A 19517-nucleotide genomic window follows, 5' to 3' on the forward strand; every position below is an offset into this window, starting at 1 on the left:
TCACGACACAATTTCATTGAGCTTTCCCAGTTGGAAGACCAACCTTCAGAGTCAGAAGTAGTGAAGTCGTGGGAGCATGCTGTGGACAGCGCGCCATTGTCGATATATGAGTCCGCGCAATGATGAGGTTTCTAGTCGGCCAATTCATTAATCGTGAAATCATCCCGCCGTAACCGTAACCAGCACGGCTTGCTCAATAATCTATCGGGTCGGTATGAACTTCTTCGAGTCTGACTCCTGCTCGGCAAACGATTCAGGAAAGGCGGCAATGCCAGCAACGATGCCAGCGACCATGAACAATAGCGAGATGATGGACCACAACACTCCCCAGCACTGGGATGAGCCGCCGTATCTCTTGGCGAATACGCTGGCATCGGAACTATTCACTTTCCGCAGAATCAGGTCGTCACAGATATCCCAAACACTGTAGAGCGACGACATGACGCCAATAAACAGCTATCGAATCAAGTAAGCAGGTATTCTAAAACAAGGATGGGATCTCTGTCCTAGAGAGATGCTTACTATCACGAATCTCAGCGGCTCAGCATGGTCGATGAACCAGAAGGCAACGATGAGGCCGACAGCGAGGCCGATGGTCAGGATCGTGAGCCAATCTTTGCGGCCCCACCACAACGTCAGTAGAAAACAGACACCGACCACAATGCTGGCGATCTTGCTTGCGACAATATCGAAGCCACAGAAGGTGAGTAGAGCGCCGATCAAGGACGAGCCCAAGTAGCCTGCGGGCAGAGTAATGCCGCTCCTGCCGCCTCGCATGTGCGTGACGCCGCCCTCGTGCGGGTCGAGCGAGATAGACTCGACTTTACCGCCGGTCAGCTTGCAGGCGAAGGCATGGCCGAACTCGTGGAATGCAATAACCAGCATCTGCCGGGATGGTCAGCTCTGCCAAGCTCGTGGATCTCAGTAGTTGCGGGTCTCACCTTGAAGGGCCATAGGATATAGCGAACGTAAGGAATGTTCCATAGTAATGCAATGACTACGATATAGACGGCAATCATGCCCAGGGTGACTTTCTGGGCGTCAGAGGAGACGGAGAGGCCCCGGCGCATCAGTGCGGCATGTGCAGTGTGCTTAGCGATGTCCGGACCGGCCTCAACCAGCGCCCGCCGCGCGGCGCGCAGGGCGAGCGCGGTAGGCGAGCGCGGGATGTCAAGGCTGCGGAGAGCGTTTGCTGTTGTGGCTACAGGCACCATGGTGTTTTGATTTGCGAGCGACTGGACGAACGATGCGATGATGTTGAAGGGGAAAAGAGCCGCAAGGAACTGGCTGGTGTCTTCAAGATAAAATGCCGATTATCTTCCGCCAGCCTCCAGCAACGATTGGCGGTTCGTCAGCCCACCCGCGCGGCGTGCCCTGTGTGCGGCTGGGGCGCTGACGCGTATCACAATCTGCAATATGCTTGGAATGCTGGTGGTCCCCTTTTGGTGGTCCCCTTTTTTCGGACCTGAAACACGTCGCCCGTGGGTCCACAACGGCATTGTTGTGGCGATGGCTGTGGTGGCTTAGCTATGACTTAGCCGCTATTTTTAGCTGCCGGTCGTCTCTTCTCAATCGCGACTGCCGAGGGATTCTCTTCTTAACCTCCACACTCCACGACTGCACTCGTGTCGAATGGCGCTATTCATTTTCACTACTTACGACTCCTGCCCAGGAGGCCGTAATGGAATCATCACAATAGGCGATATTTCGATCAATGATACCGAGTCTGGATCAAACGGTTAAAGGCTTGATTCCCGATGATGCGGTTGAGCTGTCACCCCCTTCACGATACATCCGCGATATTGCAAGACTTGGTTATTACAACTCTATGGGGACATTACCTAGCTCTATTCATTCGGAAAATGGCCAATGCTGAACACATGGACATTGTCATCATACTAGTACCTTTCGTTTACGCGAATGAATGTATTGAACACATTCTCCTCCAGAGGCACTCGGCATATCTCTACTAATCTAAACCCGAAAGCTCACAAGGAATTTTCTTCTAATGTCGACATTTAAAAGAAACGCATGCCGACCCAATGTAACCAGCTGACCACGATTGGTTATCAGAAGGCTCTTCAGCTTGGCATGATTGTCAGGAAAGATACCATCCTCATGACCACACAGAATTATCACAACAGATGAGCTCATAGTTTCGCTAAACACCTGCGATTTGTGCAACCAATCATGCAACAGTGGTGTATCACTCGCCTGAATTCATGCCCAACCATATGCTATCATCCCCTAGGCCTTGAGTGAAGCTACCCGAAGCCACCTTCAGCAATTCATGCTTATGATGATCAAGACACCATATCCGAAGTTTGCGATGACTAGCCCAATGGAGATTGCAACGAACATGTGAAGCAAAGAACAAAACTAGGCTAGTACCTGCTCTGCGACCCTGATCTTGAGCAACGTGACACTATTGCTCTATCTAGATCTTTGACAAACCACTTGAGATTTAGTATGCTCGAAAGCTACCCATGGATTTAGAAAGCTCTCCGTTGCTCATAAAGTTAGATACCATCGAACAGGCCGTCAGGAGCGACTTCAAGGGAGTATCAGAGGTGCCGGAAGTTACGGCTTCGCTTTGTGTCCAGAAATGAACGCATCATGCGTGTAATGAAACTGTATGACATGAGTTGGGAAATGCAACCTAGGATGATTTCAACATCAACCCACGCGAACCAGCATACCAATGACGAGGTGATGATATATGAAAGCCGAGAAATGGAGAGCGTGGGAGGGCCAACAAGAAACTTCGTCCATCCTTCAGTATCACCAATGGCAAGACTGCTTACATATCCAATCGCACGAGCACACTAACGGACAGAGAACCAGAGTCCGACGGAAGTTTCAGTGTCGTCATGCTCACTCGACGGAATCGCGTAACCATAGGCACTCCCACGCTTGATGCCCACGCCTCATCCACGCTGGTGGTGGTAGGTTGAGGCCACATGCGAGGATGAATGTATGCACCCCGCGAAATAGAGAAGTATCAAGAACCAGTCGCTTCTAGGTCCGGGGTCTAAATCCCCACGTGCGGACGTGGGCGCGCGCCGTCGGCATGCCGTCGTCGATGGGTACCTACCTACCTAGCTGCAAAATCCGGACGCCAGGGCGCTTCAGAGATTTCACGCAATACCCGACGTGGCACCGTAGACGCTGCCCAAGAGCCAACGTTCAGCAAATCAATTCCCCAGTTTTCCATCGTCGCATCGCACGGTGCCGTTGAACGGCAGCGTCCGTTATGATCTCATCTTGCGTTGCGCAGCTCCCACTTTTTCCGAGTGGCAAACGCCTCACAGTTCGCAGCTTACACGGATCGGCACTCGTCTCACTCACAACCGAGCCGCCCGGATCGACTGATTGGCCTGCTTCCAACCTGAAAGATCTCGCTCGGCAACGATTTGGGAAGGGACAGCCAGTTTGAGCGAAAACCTCGCATCAAAATCTGCTCGAATTGGGTTGCTTCCCATCCCTCCATCGCCCCTTCGGCTTCGCTGGGTCAATAGGATAAGGCGGCCGGTTGTCGTAATAAAGCAGGAACATCTGCAAGTGGACATGTGCTGCTTTTCTACTCGTCCGATTTCGCTTCTGTTTTTCTCTCATTGATCAGGTGCCGTGGGGGAATTTTTCACTTCATCCATTGCGTCGTTGAAAGAACAACTTACGACTTTTGCACGGATTCAGGCTCGTTGGGTTTTGTTGGGAAGACAGCTTCGAAACAGTGAAGGCATTCTATTTAACCTACAATATCTCCCTTTAGCGAGATATCATTTGGTTTCTTTTCAACCATTTACATAATTCTTGCGTGATTTTATTAAAGCTGAAGAGACATCAATATGCGCAGCAGACGAGACAGTAACTCAGATGTACAAGACTGGTTAGATGGGCAGTATGAGTATGTCGGCCCCGAATACGAGACGGCACAAGAGGCAAAACCACCACAATTCTCCCGTCATGTCGAACCGCCGTCTACTAGCGGGATACATGGTCGCATTGGTCGTGACGGCTTCAGAGAGATGCCGCCTGAGGGATCGGACACCTCGTCAATAGGCAAAGTCCATCCTCGTGACCGCTATCGACCTCCGACTCCACCGCCAGATACATTTGATCAACCACGAAGGACACGTCGACGCGAAAGAGAATACGAGCGGGAGCGGCCCCGGCCTAGGGAGAGAGACATTGCTCGAGACGAGCGTCGTCCTTCACCACACCGCAGAGACACCAGGCATCCCCCACCAGCTAGGCACGGCCGGCCACTCGAGCGTCCTCACTTGGCAACAGCGACAACCGCGCCTCCAGTCAGCAAGAGGGAGGAGAGTCCCTACCGTCGGCGTCGCCATCACACACCATCACCTACTCGGCATCGGCCCTCTCGACATCATATGTCACCCCCTCCACCAACCTCGCACACACCAAGGCGAGGCAAGAGCACCAAGGAGCCCACACGACCACCGATAACCCGTAGCAAGACGACGAAGGACAAATCTATGGCTTTCATCGAGAACCCTCGTTTTCAGAAAGCTGCAGCGGCAGCGCTTGAGGCTGGGGCGACAACTGCCTTTGGCCTTCGCGGACAGAAAGGTCCTTGGGGTGGAGAGAAGGGCGCAAAGGTTGCAACTGCGGCACTTGGTGCAGCAGCTCTAGATGCACTGAGAAAGAACGAGGCGGCAAAGGCGAAGCCAGTAGCCGAACCACCTCCGGTTGCCAGCAAGAGTGCAGGGGGTGTTGAAATGTTTGGCAATGCCGTTGGTGGGTATCTCGCAGACCAGCTTGCGAGAAGACGAAGCCAGAGAAAGACTAAATAATGGATTTCAAGCATGAACTGTACAAAGATTTGCATGATAGCATGTACTTTAGCTTGAAGGATACAAGGGAGAATGATAGACTCGTCCTTCAGAAGGAACATCGTTGACTTCTTTCTAATATTTTTAAGGGAGAGGATATAGACCTGTAATCAATAGCATGTATTATTCGCACGACATGTCTAGACCACTAGATTACAAATACTGTGCTCTCATTGAATGATAGCATTTCGAATGATCCTGTCAATAGTCGTATCATATTATACTTTAGTGAGCTTAGAAAATACTGCTGTGTTGTCACAAGTCACATATTGAAGGCTCTGAATCGTGGAAGCAACCAAGTCATATGCTATCATACGTTCGAACTTGTCCGCGTGAAACTCGACCAGTACAGAACAGCAGACTACCACAACTCACTGGGTAGCTTGACCTTGCCCCACATACCTTTAAGTCACTCCCATGCAGACTTGGCGAGGTCGAACATGGCTACACCTCCCCGATAAATTGCATAAAACACGCAAAACCAACAAGCTACCACCATTATAGTCATGAGTAACTTCAACCGCCAGTCTCCACCTTCATGAGAGGCAGAAGTGGCACTTCCAATATACCCTACCTGCCGTCTTCGCGAAGAATAGAAGCCTGACCAATCATCGGATGTATGGCCTGAGCTGCCTCGGGGCAACATAGTTCCATACTGAGGCTGGGTAGGCGGCGCCGATATTGTGGTGCGGAAATTTGGCTGAGATCTGGGCTCAGTCGAATACACTCTCTGACCTGAAATAGCAGCATGGAGGTTTCTCGTAGCCGGGTGACGACTTGCAGCCACCGGGAGCGTAGATACTTGGTTATTCGTTGTTGGAAAGTGTCTTGTACTTGTTACAACCTGACTTGGTAGGTGGGTTCGAGTTCGGTGAGCTCCACGTTCGGCAGAAGATTCCAATCGATGGAGAACCGAGATTGATGCACCAAGACGGATATTACCGCAGTAGTTTAGCATGTCAACGTAAGATGCCCCCGATAAACGATAGTCTTGACCTTTTCCATTACAATCGCGTAAAATGTTCAAAGGAACTGTTCGGCGATTCCCTGTGTTGATATACGACGGCTTGTCCAGATTCCGGCAATGAGCAGCTACGCTAAGCAGAATCCCATTGTCAGGATGCCTTTTGCAAGGTTTGATTGGCAGGTACTGTTGTCTAATAAAACTGGCCTCGGGATAAGCCTCCTGTAGACTTCTTCCTCCAAAAGATGTCACCTAAATATGAGATCGTAATTAGAACGAGGGCCTGCATATTCAGGGTATTCGAATCACACTTACCAGAAATATCTCAACTATTCCATCATATGTTGCCTCATTCGACAAAATGACGACGGGGTGATCGTAGCAGCGCTGTGGCAACCCGCAAACTGTATTGTCCTTGGACAGTGGCGGCAGCCATTTGATACAACCATTTAACGCTACATTCGCTGGATCGAGAATGGGTGCTTCTGGATTCGAACGGTTCCTGTTGTCTGGGATCTTGATTCTAGGCATTTTGTAATAGCCACGAACAAAATGACATGAACGTGAATGGTATGATCAATGAAGTAAAATCAATTGGAAATAATCTGTGCTACTTATGAGGCCGAACAGGGTCTGACTTGCTAGGCAACCCGCTTGATTCTGCCCAAGGCCGCAAAATGGGCCAATGGTACGATGCGATAAACTCTCGTGCGTTAGTACTGGTGAAAGCCTCACCGCGATGGTGCAACCAACAAAAAGGAGTTTCAGGCAACCAATGACCGGTTGGGCAACCAGGCGGCTTACCACGAGCTACCGGCCCCTTTGACTCGTTATCCCGATGCAACCAGTACACAATCAAGTATTTGATGTCTCAGAGCCAATAATCTTCTAGAAAGAAATAGTAATACATATTTTCTGTATTTAACAATGATACTCCCTACAACGTTCCTGTCTCCGCACGCACGGCCTCCACATTTGACTGGTGCGCAGGTGGTCACATCCAAAACCAACTGAGCCGCCCGCGCTGATCTCCGAAAAGAGAAGGGAGGGGGTTTCCCAATCACCACCTCTGACCCAAGGCATTATTGGTCAATGGTCGTGTAGGCTCTGCTTTGGCTGATAGCGATCAGCGAACAAGCGAACCCCAATGTGCAACCGCTTAATCGAACTTAAATAAAGAAACGCCCCGTCACGAGATTATTTACCACCCAAGAAGACAAAATTGAATAATGAACCTTCTAGGTTATTGTGTCTAGTGTTTTTATAGCTGTACAATGATTTTCAAATAAATTGTGCGCGTGATGCTAGGTTGGAGACGGATTTCGGAAAACAATTGTGTGGTACCGATTACCCTGACAGGAAAGACAACAGGTACCTATCTAGTCCCACTATGTATACGACTAATGAAACTCTCATGGGTTACGGATGTGGTCGGAGACACTTTGGTTCAATTAGGGTGATAAGAGGACTTAAACTATGAGGAAGAAGGATAAAAGCTGTGAAGACTACAAAGCCTTGCCTATGATTATTATACCATGATTCAACCAACAATGTAGTAACAATGGCTCATTGCCTTCAGTGTTGCATCATTGTTATCTATCAGCGGTTCAATGCACACTGCCAAGTAGTAACACGAAGATGCGCAGGAGATATCCAATGTACTCGTTCTTATGTACAATGAATTAAGGTTTCTTATGAATGAACAATTTAGTGGTACCAGCATATACCGGCTTCAGCCAGCTTGATATAGTGCCAGCGCATATACGTGCGGGTTGACCATACTTAAATTGAACGGCGTGACATAAAGATCCAAATCTGTGACCGCCAAAAACATGGTGCCGTTAATGGCCGGGTCCCCTTCATAGGTCGAAACGTTGGGCTGGATCGTGTAGGCAGTGTTTCCACTCACATTCAACAGAGGTGAGTATGTGACGTTGAGTTGTGTCACCCAACAAGCAAACTTAGGATCTCCTGCTGAAGTGGACGTAATGTAACTGTTGTTCGGACCGATAGGTTGACCTGGTGTATCCCATTCCAAGAAAACCTCACGCCCTGGATAAGAGAGAGGAACAGTTCGGTTATGGGTGATAGCAGGGCTACAATCTTCGCCCACCGTCTTGTTGAGGCATGCCTCGGATTGCGTTATATTGGCGGTGCTCAAGGTATTTGTCCAACCACCTGTTGTCTCATTCCATACATCCGAGCCATTAATGCGGGCTGGATTTGGCTGATTAATGATATGTAGAGCTGGGAAATTCTGCCAAATCAGACGAGTTTGATTGGCCGGACAAGAAGAGATATAAGGAGCAAGAAGCGTCCAGCCCCAAGATTGCGGAATCCCTGTTTCGAACCATACGGGCATAGGAAACAAGCCACTGAATTGACGAAATATCATCTGTTGCCGAGCCTCCGTCGAAATGGATTGTAAAAGCATTTGCCCAACTTCACGCGCGTTGAGATGGTTGAGAAATCCGTAGACGCCCGACTCCCCGAATCTCGTCAGCTTCTGATTGAAGTCAATGTATTCCCGCACATTGTTGACGGGATAATTGTAGGTGCATTGCACCGGTGCCTCAGCACCCAGCATGTTCGTAAGCAACGTTGCATGACCAACTTCTTGATCCGCCATAAATTCAATCAAAAAACGATCTTCTGCTGTGAGGCCGGCTTCTTCAAAGTCCTCAACGGAGAAGGTGGCAAGTCCCCAATGAAATAGATCAAGCTCGATCCATTCCTGATAGAGCGCCAGAGCCAGAGATTGGTAATCAAAATCGCTCTGCACTCGGTACACAGGGGCTGAACCATTCGTACCAAGGCCGCCAGAAGGAGTATATGGTGCTGGTTCTGGGGCATGTAATTTGCCATCGGCAGGGTATTTGTATGCATCAGGACCAGGAGGCAGGGCTGGAATGGATGCAGCAATCACGCTCGTGGATAAGGCGCCGGTAGTAGTTGGTGCTCCAATATATGTCGCGTGGGAGGTAATGTTAGTCACCGAGGCCACTGCAGGCGTCACAGCTGCTGCTGAAGAGACAGTTGTGTGAGCCTTGGAAACGAATGGTGCAGCTAGAGATGGGACTATCAGAGCCAAAACGCTGGCGCCGGTGTGTGCGGTAAACGGGACCATTGCTAATCTTCACGTAGAGCTAGCGAAATGCCAAGATGAAGGAAGTTGCAAAGAAATTTGAACATAAAGGAGCCTCATATCTATATTTGTATGCATCATTGGTTTTTCTTGTCAATCCCGATCAATGTCCTGAGGCTCCATGTGAAAATCTCAACCATGACTACATCTTGACGACATGAATCAAACCGGTCAAGGTACATTTTGCTTAGTCAATCTGCTTCATGGTCTGAGAATGGTGCAGATTCAACCGGAATGGTACAGAGACAGGAAATACCATGCACCTCTTTCGGCGCAAGTTTCTCGTAACGTAGGAATCGTGATGTTTACTTGTCTGCTTTTTGCAAGAACAGTGGGGCCATGTGGCTAATAGAGCGTTTAGGTGGGAGTGGTGACGCTTCGATATCACGGCTCGTGAATGGGTAATTTGTTGACCATGAAATCTCCTCGTACCAAATGCTCCGGAGTACTTCTCGAGTCAAGCAACGAACAAACCATACATTACGTCATCAACTGTCATAAAAGGCTTGCATCCGGGGCTTTGAGGAGCAGGACATTCGGCAAATCATCCTGAGTTGATACTTTAGTAGATGCTTATTAAGATAGTGGCTGCGACCAATCGGTGACGTGCGGCCTAGCATTGTACTGTACTTTCCAGGTTTGCGGTCATCGTTCCCGGGATAGGTTTGATTTTATCGCAAGTGATTACGCTCGAGTATTTACGCTCGAGTAAGAATCTATGCAGGAAGGACCCATTCTCGATATGCAACTCCAGCGTTTGGCAGCAATGCGAGAAGTCTTAATGATAACATACTTCACTTGTAACGATCCTCATTTATTAGAGTACAGTGGTAGTAAACGTTATTAGTCTTTCAGAACAGACTTCGCAACCAGCATACATGACCTCTCATACCAGTAGACTCCTTGACTCCGCTATGTAAGCTCAAGCGTTGAGACATGATACGCGAATGCCGCTGATTGCCGTGGATGCGTTGCCTAGAATGCTACATCGAAGGATAGATTGAGTTTACTTGAAAATAGCATCCGAGTCTAGCTCCTCCAAAGTCTTGTTGGCCGTTTCAGGCACCAGATAAAAGCTGAAAACCGCCCCAAGGGCACAGAATGCGGCGAAAAAGATGAACGTTCCGTACGTGATACTCTCGATCATTGGTGGTACGACAACGCCCTAACATCAAATTGCATTCGTTATTCGTTGTCGCTCCACGCACCATGGACATGATTTACTCACAATGATGAAGTTGCATAACCAACTGACGGCGACCGCAAATCCCACACCCTTTGCTCGATAGACATTAGTGAACACTTCTGAGGGCAATGTCCAGATTAGAGGTCCGTAGGTGAGACCGAAGACAATAACATAAATATCTGCTATTTGTCAGTTACATTGTCTATTTGACAGAACTGAAAAGCCAGTTTAATGAATAACTTACACACGAATGTTACGCAAGCCCAGCCGGCAGAGACGTGATCGGGCCAGGAATTGCCAAAGCTGCCATATAGGGCCGCCATGATGACATGAGCAATTCCCATACCGACAGCCCCCCAAATCGCCAGATTGCGGCGTCCGATATTGTCCATGAATATCATAGCGGGTACAACACCAATCAGCTGGCCTATATTGATCATACCAGCAAGAATATTGCTACTATGTGTATTTTGACCCAGGCTGGTAAAGAGAGTCGGAGCGTAGTAAACAAATGCATTGATCCCGCTGAACTGCGTGAAGAAGCAAATGCCACAAGCTACTATAGTTCGTTTCCATACCTTTGTCTTGAATAAATCCAGCCATTGTAGCAACTCGAGCTTATATCCTGTCGCGCCGGAGTGCTGCTCAGTGGCGAGCTCACGCTGAAAGGCCACTTCACCGAGTACTGATCGCCATTCAGCCTGAACACGGCTATCGGTCGATGGTAGGCGTCGTAAACGAGAAAGTGCTTGTAGTGAATCGTCATGGCGGTCGACCATGACAAGCCATCGTGGTGAATAAGGGAAGAAATGGATACAGATCCCAAGTACCGTTGCCGGGACCATCTGAAGTCCAAACGGCAAGCGGAAGGCGCTGCTGCCCGAAAGATATTGGGTGCCATATGTAACCCAGTAGGAAACAATAGCTCCAATAACGATGGTCAATTCCTCTAAAACAAGCAAAGACCCACGCATCTCCGGTGGTGAGATCTCGGAGATATATAGAGGAGCGCCCATTGCTAGGGTGCCAACCCCGATCCCTCCTATAGCACGACCAGCGACCAGTGTACCGTAATTTGGAGCCACTGTCTGAATAATGGCCCCAACATCGAAGAAAACCACCGCCATACTCAACGCCCACTTGCGAGATAATCTGTCTGCGACATAGGGATAGAAGAGACACCCGAGAAACCCACCAAGCAATAGCATTCCTGTCATAAATCCCGTGTTGAATCCAGAATGAGGATGTGATGGAGCAACTTCAGGATATTGGTCTCGAAACTGGGGCATCACGAGAATCAGGGAAATCACGCCTTGGTCATAACCATATGAGAACCCTCCCATTGATGCAAGAAGCGCAGCCCCAAAGACGTAGGGAGAGCTTAGGAAGGCTCTGGCGCCAGATTGCCCTTAGTGAACTTCCTCAGCCGCGAGTTGTGCAAATTTGAGGGTGCCATTGGAGTTAAGCTTCATTTCTTCATGGTGTTCAATGTCGTGGTCAACGTCTTTGTCGTTTCTTGGTCCCATTTCGTTCAGACTCTTTAACTATTTTGCAAAACTGGGGATTTTATTGAACTTCTTCTCTTGAAATGGGGGTATACAGGCTGTAAGTAGAACCACCAGGCCTTGAATAACTGCGAAGAAGTTTATACCCGAGATATCTAATGTTGATACTGCAAATGCAGGGGAGGAATCCTACTAGTAAGGGAAGCGTGTACCTTATTAATAGTCCTCCCAACGACGAGGAAATAACCCTCGGGATGAGAATTTGATGAAATATTAAGCCAATCAGCTTTATTCCTATCACTTTGCAGTCGACAGGGTATTCGATGGAGGAGAGGATCTACTACTTTCCCCACACACATCACAGCTCCACTAGGGTGTCTTTGGGTGGTGAAACTGATATTTATCAAGACATATCATCATAAATATCTACCGTAAGCTCGCACTTATTCGCCATGCCACCGCGCTCCAGTATCTGGTAATTTATCCTTCGGGTACTTCGTTTCTAGAACTCGAGAGTAGTAAATCAAGCTCAAAATGAGGAATGAACTAAACCATGCACATGATGCTAGGAAACAGCCAAATCCGGGGATTCCCCGCACTTGCGGGGGAGGCGGGGCAGAAGGGGTGGAGTATCCCGCGGATTATCTTGCTATATCAAGAAGTGAATCCCCCACCTTGATGTTATTGCCCCAGCGGTAATGCTCTTGGTTCGACATGAAACCTCGTAGCGGGTGCGAGTCTTGTCGTCAACGCCACAGGAAATGTGTGTACCCGCCTGGGGCCAGCGTATGTTACGGCTGCCAGGAGTCTGGCCGGCATTGTTCTCGCGCTCCAAGATTCATATTCACCACCAAGCACAATGACCGGCGAGCCACTGAGGTGAGTACGCACCCTCTTGTCCGGCCCAAAGAGGCCGAGAACTCGGGTTTGGGTTTGCCGCAGCAGTATGTTTTCCATCGCAAACATATGGCTAAACATTAATATAGCGAAGCAGACCGCTCTATACTGGCCCGTACCAATCAATCTCAAGTGGTGGCAGCTCTCTCGGTCTGAATGGCCGCGATGCAGCGCTTTTTATGCTCTATATACAGCGCCTAGCGCCAATGATGGACTCTTGTGATGAACTCCGACATTTCACTTTAGTAGTGCCACGGCTCGCTTTGCAAAATCCCATGCTTCTATATGGTGTCCTTGCCCTAGCAAGTCGGTATGATGCGCTTCATCACAATATAGCACCCGGCTTGGAGGCCACGTCACACAATAGTCGATGTTTAGAGTTGATGATTGGGACTCTAGCACAACCACCCGAAACTTGGGGTGCCGAACTGCTTGCTGCAGTTGTTATATCTCGGTCATACGAGGAGTGTGACTTCGAGACCGACTTAAATCATCACCACCTAACCGGTATAAGAAATCTCCTAGATCACAAAGCGATCTCGCTCCTAGCCTTGAAAGGGGGTTTAGCAGAAGCCGCTTGCTGGGTGCACCTAAGGCAAGTAGTGTATGCGTACTTAGTTCACCGTCGGCCAATTGACAGCCGTCTGGAGTTGTTTGAAGAGCTGCCAATATTCAAAGAAAACGATGACGTGGCCATTGCAAACCACATGGTGTATAATTTTGCTCGAGTATTGCGTTACTTTTCCAATCCGGAGCAGTTTACACAGTTTAGCAACTCAGAGCAATGGAAGGCAATGGAAAGGGAAGTAAGGGCATGGTATACTTCAAAGCCTGCTTCTTTCGAGCCGATATACAGTGTCGAGGTTGAGCCTGATGGCCCATATGATTTTCCTATTATGAACATGATATCCGCTGCATCTGGTGCGTATTGATACATCTCCTGAAAGGTTTAAACACTGATGCGCAGAGACAGTCATGGGACTACAATACTATCATGCTGCCATCATAATGTTCTCGATGAGACAACATGCAGCAGCAGGGTCATATTCTAGTCTCGAGAATGCAAAACTGAGAAAGAAGTTAGAGGTCATTGAAGTTTTCCCTAACTCTGCAGGCTCGTGTTGCCAATATCCGCTGACATACTATAGCGCTCAATCGCAGCAGCTCTCTTCGTATTGATGGGACTAGCTATTTCTAACGAGCATGTGGAAGATGCTTTTCTTCTCCCGACTCATATGTTATCTCTCTGTGAGTATCATTACTTGCTTCGCTTTGGAGCGGTATCTGACTTTTCATTCAAGGCGGTTTCTGCATGCAAAGTGTTGCTGAGCGAATCAAGACGCTCGACTTTCTTAAAAAGGTGAATAAGAAGGTGTATTGGGAAACACGTTCACTGACTACCTCACTCTCGGAATATTGGCGAGAGATTGATGATTTCTCAAGCAACACCTTATAGACCGTCGTTGAAACGGAAATGGGCAAGCCAACGCTGGTGTGATGTCAGAAACGAGATTAGTCGTCGTGCCCGGAATGCTTACTGTGTCAAATTTCCTAGCAGAGTTCACGTATCTGAGGTCGGTACCAAGCCGAATTTTCCCCTCCGGGTCATGATTAATGGTAGATGCGTGAATCTAGGGCCAAATTGTTAGTGGAACATTAATGTTGTCAATTTTGGTAAAACCTGATAACTTACCTGATGTGGTTTATGAAGAACAACATCTAATGCCATTTGGAATTAATAAGTTTCTCTGATACAGTAAAGATAGTAGAGCCAAAGGAAGGAAGAGAAATGGTTAAGGCTTGCGCGAGCTTTTGGGCCCACGTTCAAAACCAAAATAGGGTCATGTCTTAGAAAAGATGATAATATGACTTTGACCTCAAGGATTGCTTACCACCAGCTTCATAGGCGGTCACAAGCCATCTCCGACTATATCTATGACTGAAGTCTGCTGGTCCATCACAGAGAAACCCTGTCTCCATCATATTTTTGTTAAAAGCGTACTTCATTTCCTCTTCGGTCATGCCAGAAGCGGCTGCTTGCTTAGCAAAGTCGTTTTCGATCTCCTCCCCCAGCTCGTTACCGCCTTCGAGATATATGATCCCACCTCCGTTAATCGATATGTCTCCCAGAGGAACCCAGGCAGTAACTGAAGTTGGTTCCCCGTATCGTAGAAAAACCTGGTCATAGTGGACACCGATTGCCCTGTTTGTAGGGCAATTATTTCGCAAAAGCGTGCGTTTGAGGCCAAGTATGTCGTTGGCCCAGCCTGTGAATTCCGCTACGAAATTGCGCAACACCGGGTGATTCACAAATCCTTGTATCTTACCATCTTCAGACCCGATGTACCACTCATCAGTGTGAGCTTTTACCGACAGGTCTTCGAACTCTGCTGCTTTACTGGTAGTTCCCAGGCGTGCATTCTTGGCAGCACCGGCACCAATGTTCGGGTAATCTCCAGGTTCCGCCGATTTGTTGAAGATGCCCTGGACTGGTTTGGTACCAGGCTCAATAATGCCGGTTACAGACATAGCTTCAAAATATGATGCCCGTGCTGCGAGAACATCTTCTCGGGGAAGGAGTCCTTTCAGGAAGAGGTAGCCATCCTTATCATAGCGTTGCCGCAAGTCATCCATAGACTCGGAGGGATGTGAAGGTTTCAGCTCTCCGACTTGGTCACTCTTCAGTGGACCATCATTGACCAAAAGCTGGGGAGTTTGTTGCTGTGGAGAGAAGATTGTAGACGGCATTGTGCGAATGGTGGCTGTCAAAATCTGAGGAATGGATATTGAACTCTTTACGGTAGGAACGAATAGGGACTAACGATGGTTTTAGAGGTATCACAACATTGAAGATGTTATCGCATTTCAATTATGGAAATATGTGATGTTTTGCCAAAGTTGCCAAAGCGATAGGGTCTGTGGAGGCAAATTTGGGCATCGATGGTTTAAACAATTGGTGCTAGTTGATCCCGAGGGGTATTTCCCCTATCTGGTAAGTATTCCGCGGGGATGCAAATACTGACGCCAACCTAATCGATCCGTCGGCAACTGATAATAGTAGTCAATGAAACCCTACATAAACCTAGAGCAAGATCTTTCTCTAAATATGATAGAAGTATCGTTTGAGCGCGTTCATGCACCTCTTAACTCACTTTACCATGTGGAGAAACCCCATGTGGCTGGGAGACCTTCTATCAATGACTATTGTGCATAAGGAAACCAGCCGAATTACTTATATGACATCTTCTCGATGGTTAACTTTTGACTTTTAGTTGAAAATCTTTTCTACAAAGAAAACCCCTACGTAATTAGTTGCCTGGTGGCAATTCCAATCGGCATGTGCCATCCGGTCACTGCTCTCCAACGTCTTCTCACCTGAGAGGCGCAGATCTTATGGTACTTGAACAAATAGTTCATAACTTAGTCCTGCTTTGATATTTGTTATGTGCGCTTGGGGAAGTATTTGACCATCGTGTTTAACAACTATCTTTTCGACATTCGCACGACGAACATCAATGTTGAAAGTTGCTCCACGGAACAACCTTGTGATTTTCATATTGTTCCATGCTGATGGCAATTGAGGTTGTATCCTTAGACCAGCTGCATCGCCACGAAGGCCGCAAAGACCTTCGATGAAACATCGATATGCCCACGGTACTGTTCCAGTATTGAAAAGGTGGCTGGAACGGCCAGCAGTCCGAGGATACTCATGCCACGCACCCCGGTAATAGTTGGGAATATACACTGGTAGCTGACCACGCTGCAGATAGTCAGCCTCGGATGGTCCAGGGAGCAATTGACGAAGGAACTTATAAGCTCTGTCGCTTTCTCCAATTGTATATAGACTGTAAATGTAGAAAACTGATGCATGGTTGTAGACAGCACCGTTTTCGGCAGACCCGGGGTGCTTTTGCGTGACACGGCCAACGTCCTCTCGCATACCTTTAAATGCTGGGGCAAACATGACGACACCGTATGGAGTGCTCAGTTGTTCATCGACTTGTGGTAATATCTTCGCACGTTGTTCGGCACTGGCGCCGCCGCCTAGAATGGACCAGGCCTGTGGATTTAACCAAATACGACCCTCGGGATCTTTCTTGATTCCAAATGTAACACCGTCGTCTGTAATTCCACGCGCGAACCAGTCGCCATCCCATAAGTGGCCGTTGGCAGCAGAGTTGACTTCCTTAGCACTGGCTCGGTATTGTAGTGCCAGCTCACTCTTCCCTTCTTGCTCGCACACAGCAGCCCACAAATTCAAAGCGTATGCAGTTGCCAGAGTGAGCCACCCGGAGACACCTTTGCCCTTGTAGCCGACCATGTTCATAGGATCGCACCAATCTCCTTGGGCAATATAGCTGAGGCCCCGCTCATCGCGTTGTGTCAAAAGGAAATCCATAGCTCGGCTGAGGCGTTCAAAAACGGTCAGGGTATCCCCACTCTTACTACGGACCTGCTCCTTGAGAAGAGCATAGTCGGCAGTCTCGGCGAGGTAGACTTCTAGGGCCACAGGAAGCCAGACACAATGATCTGTATGTGGAATCTGATTCACATACTTGAGCTCTGCCCCCTCTATAAGCAGGATGCCATCTGGCATTGCACCGTTAGGCCTTTGTTGCGCCAATGCTGTTAGGAAAGCATGGCGCGTGTATTTTGGGTTAATGAAGCTCATGCCCATGTGATCTTGCATATAATTGCGCGTCTGCGGATCAGTTGTCAGACGGTTGACATCGCCATGGTAGAAAGCCTGTCGCGGTAACCAGTTGTTCACGAAGTTGTCTAATTCCTTGTCTGGGGTCTGAATCCGCAGGCATCCTTGTCCTTGCGCCATGTAGCGTGCGTAGTCTTGGGCAGAGCTCTCGAAGCCTTGTTTGCTAAGATATCTCTCTTTCATAGTGTGGATCTCCGAATCATTCAACGCTGGGCCAAACAAGAATCGGAACTCACGCTCCTCGTCTGTTTTTAACGAAGAATGATACAATACAACCGCTGCGGGAGTTTCATATCTAGCATCGTGGCGACCTAAATCCAATTGGTGCAGGGCGGTTGGCGCGTGCAAACCACCCTCACCCTCGAACGCCTCTTGCACAGTCTCCCAAGAATCGGGCGGTGTCTCACACAAGAAATACGTTTTGTCTTTCAGGAGCTTGTTCCTGAAATAATCCTCGGTCTTTTGATAAGGTGTGATGCTGCTCGCTACTATACCGCCCAAATCCTCGCGATATTCGGCCGATTGGTTCATCCATGACATGTAGCCAATCGGAAAGTAAGGACAGACACCGATCTTGCGAGGGCGACCAGAGATATTTGTCACCTTCAGAGTCCAAAGCTCGGCTACATCCTCAGTTGGCAAGCTTAACTTCAACTCAACCCGGATGCCTAGATGCTCCGTAATCCAGACGATGTCACTTTTTCCGACAGAGAAGACGAACCGGTCCACCGGGGCGCGCACCGGCTCATAGGGAGCAGAAAACAATTGGCCAGTTTCCTCGTCTTTTACATATACGAAGCGGCCTGGGTGGTGGGCATAGTAATTCTGCTCTGGCTGCATGAACGTCTTGGCCTCTAGATTCGGAGCATGAGCGTACTTGGCTGGCTCCGGCTGCATGAACTGCGCAGTAGCATAACCACGGCAGGTTATTTGAATCATCATCTTTTGATTCCATAAGAAACCTCCGGCCTTTGGCATGGCCGTTGGGCTAGTGAGGTCGTAGCGGTCACCATCGTGAGTAGGGTGTAGCATTGTGCTATGGCGAACGTCTCGTCGGACGTTTGAAAAGCTTTCACCAGCTTGTTTGAACTGATCTGAATAATTCCTGACAGTTATTTAAGGTGAGAAGATGCATCACCGCCTCCTCTTGGCTGTTGATTCCTGTCCATACGACTTAGGTAAGGTGCCGGTCGGAAGGTCCACTTCTGTCATCTGGCAAAATACGGTTAAATGCCCCGGGCTCTTAGGCTCTTTTTGGCATCCTTGGTTGGGCCAATTCCAGCAAACTCCTGGGATCACTGGGATTGTCAACGACCGGAATACATGGCAGATAAAGCACCGGGCACCGAACGGCTTCCGTGGCCGGAAATTGGCATCGGTCTTTCCTGGACTCTCATGAAGCAAGGAGTCCTAGAGCTCCCGGGGTGAAGATCTAGTGCTGATCCGGCCCGGCTCCTCAACCCCGTCTCCGTAGCCCTTCCGAATGAGAAACGCGGGGTTTTTGTGTCAGTTGCTTTTGGCTGTTGGCGGCGTGGAGGATCAAAGGCTAGCGCCTAAACCTTTTCACTTCTTAACATCTACGTTGATGTTAGCCGGCGCTCTTCAGGCAGTCACCATACGGCTCAATGCATTTACAAAGTACTACTCCTGACTGGGTATTTTGTCGACGAGCGGACGATTACATGATATTTGTAGCAGGGACATTTTGCATGGTAACCTTTAACAATAGGTCATCAGCTAAAGTCCGTGTGGGAGGCGAGTATTCGAGAGTCAAGAAACTCACGACACATATCTATATCAGGAAGCAATCATGAAGTTCTCACCCGTCAGACTCCTCGCATCTCCAAGCGGTGTGATCTCAAGGTCCATTCACGGTTCGTCATTGTGCAGAGCGGACTCGGCACTAACCGAATCCGCTTATTCCTTGCACTTATGCTCAATAGCCTTTGCCCACACACACCACTACGATGAAGCTCCAGCTATTCCGAAAGTGCGGAAGCCCGCCCTCAGCCGCGGCAGACAAATGCTTGACCTATGTCAGAGTCAATCACGAGATACGGTCAGACTGTCAGCCATGCGTATATTACCATTGATATTGAGAGCGGGGTGCCGCCGCGACCGCAGATCGTAGCTGAAGTGAAGTGATCGGCACCGCCTTGAGCACCGAGCTGGTGTCAGCCTGGGGAATGCCTCTGCATAACCATCCACATTCAGCACTAGCTTGCAGCGGATCATCTTCCTGTACTGCTCCTT

The 19517-nt window shown here is 48.8% G+C and overlaps 3 protein-coding genes across 3 annotated transcripts; all 3 read right to left on the reverse strand.

The window, feature by feature from the left end:
- Positions 1 to 201: 201 nt before the first annotated feature.
- On the reverse strand, positions 202 to 1214 carry UCRPA7_5971 (hypothetical protein; the record flags this gene model as incomplete). The annotated part of the gene is made up of 3 exons (XM_007918514.1): positions 202 to 456; positions 523 to 885; positions 942 to 1214. The coding sequence occupies 3 exons, from the start codon at positions 1212 to 1214 to the stop codon at positions 202 to 204; spliced, it is 891 nt and encodes a 296-aa protein (XP_007916705.1).
- An 8757-nt stretch (positions 1215 to 9971) lies between these two features.
- UCRPA7_5972 (putative mfs monosaccharide protein) lies at positions 9972 to 10754 on the reverse strand (the record flags this gene model as incomplete). The annotated part of the gene is made up of 4 exons (XM_007918515.1): positions 9972 to 10130; positions 10194 to 10330; positions 10396 to 10578; positions 10730 to 10754. The coding sequence occupies 4 exons, from the start codon at positions 10752 to 10754 to the stop codon at positions 9972 to 9974; spliced, it is 504 nt and encodes a 167-aa protein (XP_007916706.1).
- Positions 10755 to 15821: 5067 nt separating this feature from the next.
- UCRPA7_5973 (putative glycoside hydrolase family 94 protein) lies at positions 15822 to 18206 on the reverse strand (the record flags this gene model as incomplete). Its single annotated transcript, XM_007918516.1, has 2 exons — positions 15822 to 15928; positions 16496 to 18206. The coding sequence occupies 2 exons, from the start codon at positions 18204 to 18206 to the stop codon at positions 15822 to 15824; spliced, it is 1818 nt and encodes a 605-aa protein (XP_007916707.1).
- Positions 18207 to 19517: the final 1311 nt, after the last annotated feature.

This window comes from Phaeoacremonium minimum, assembly GCF_000392275.1.
Source record: "Phaeoacremonium minimum UCRPA7 unplaced genomic scaffold PA7_03_scaffold_447, whole genome shotgun sequence".
NCBI lineage: Eukaryota > Fungi > Ascomycota > Sordariomycetes > Togniniales > Togniniaceae > Phaeoacremonium > Phaeoacremonium minimum.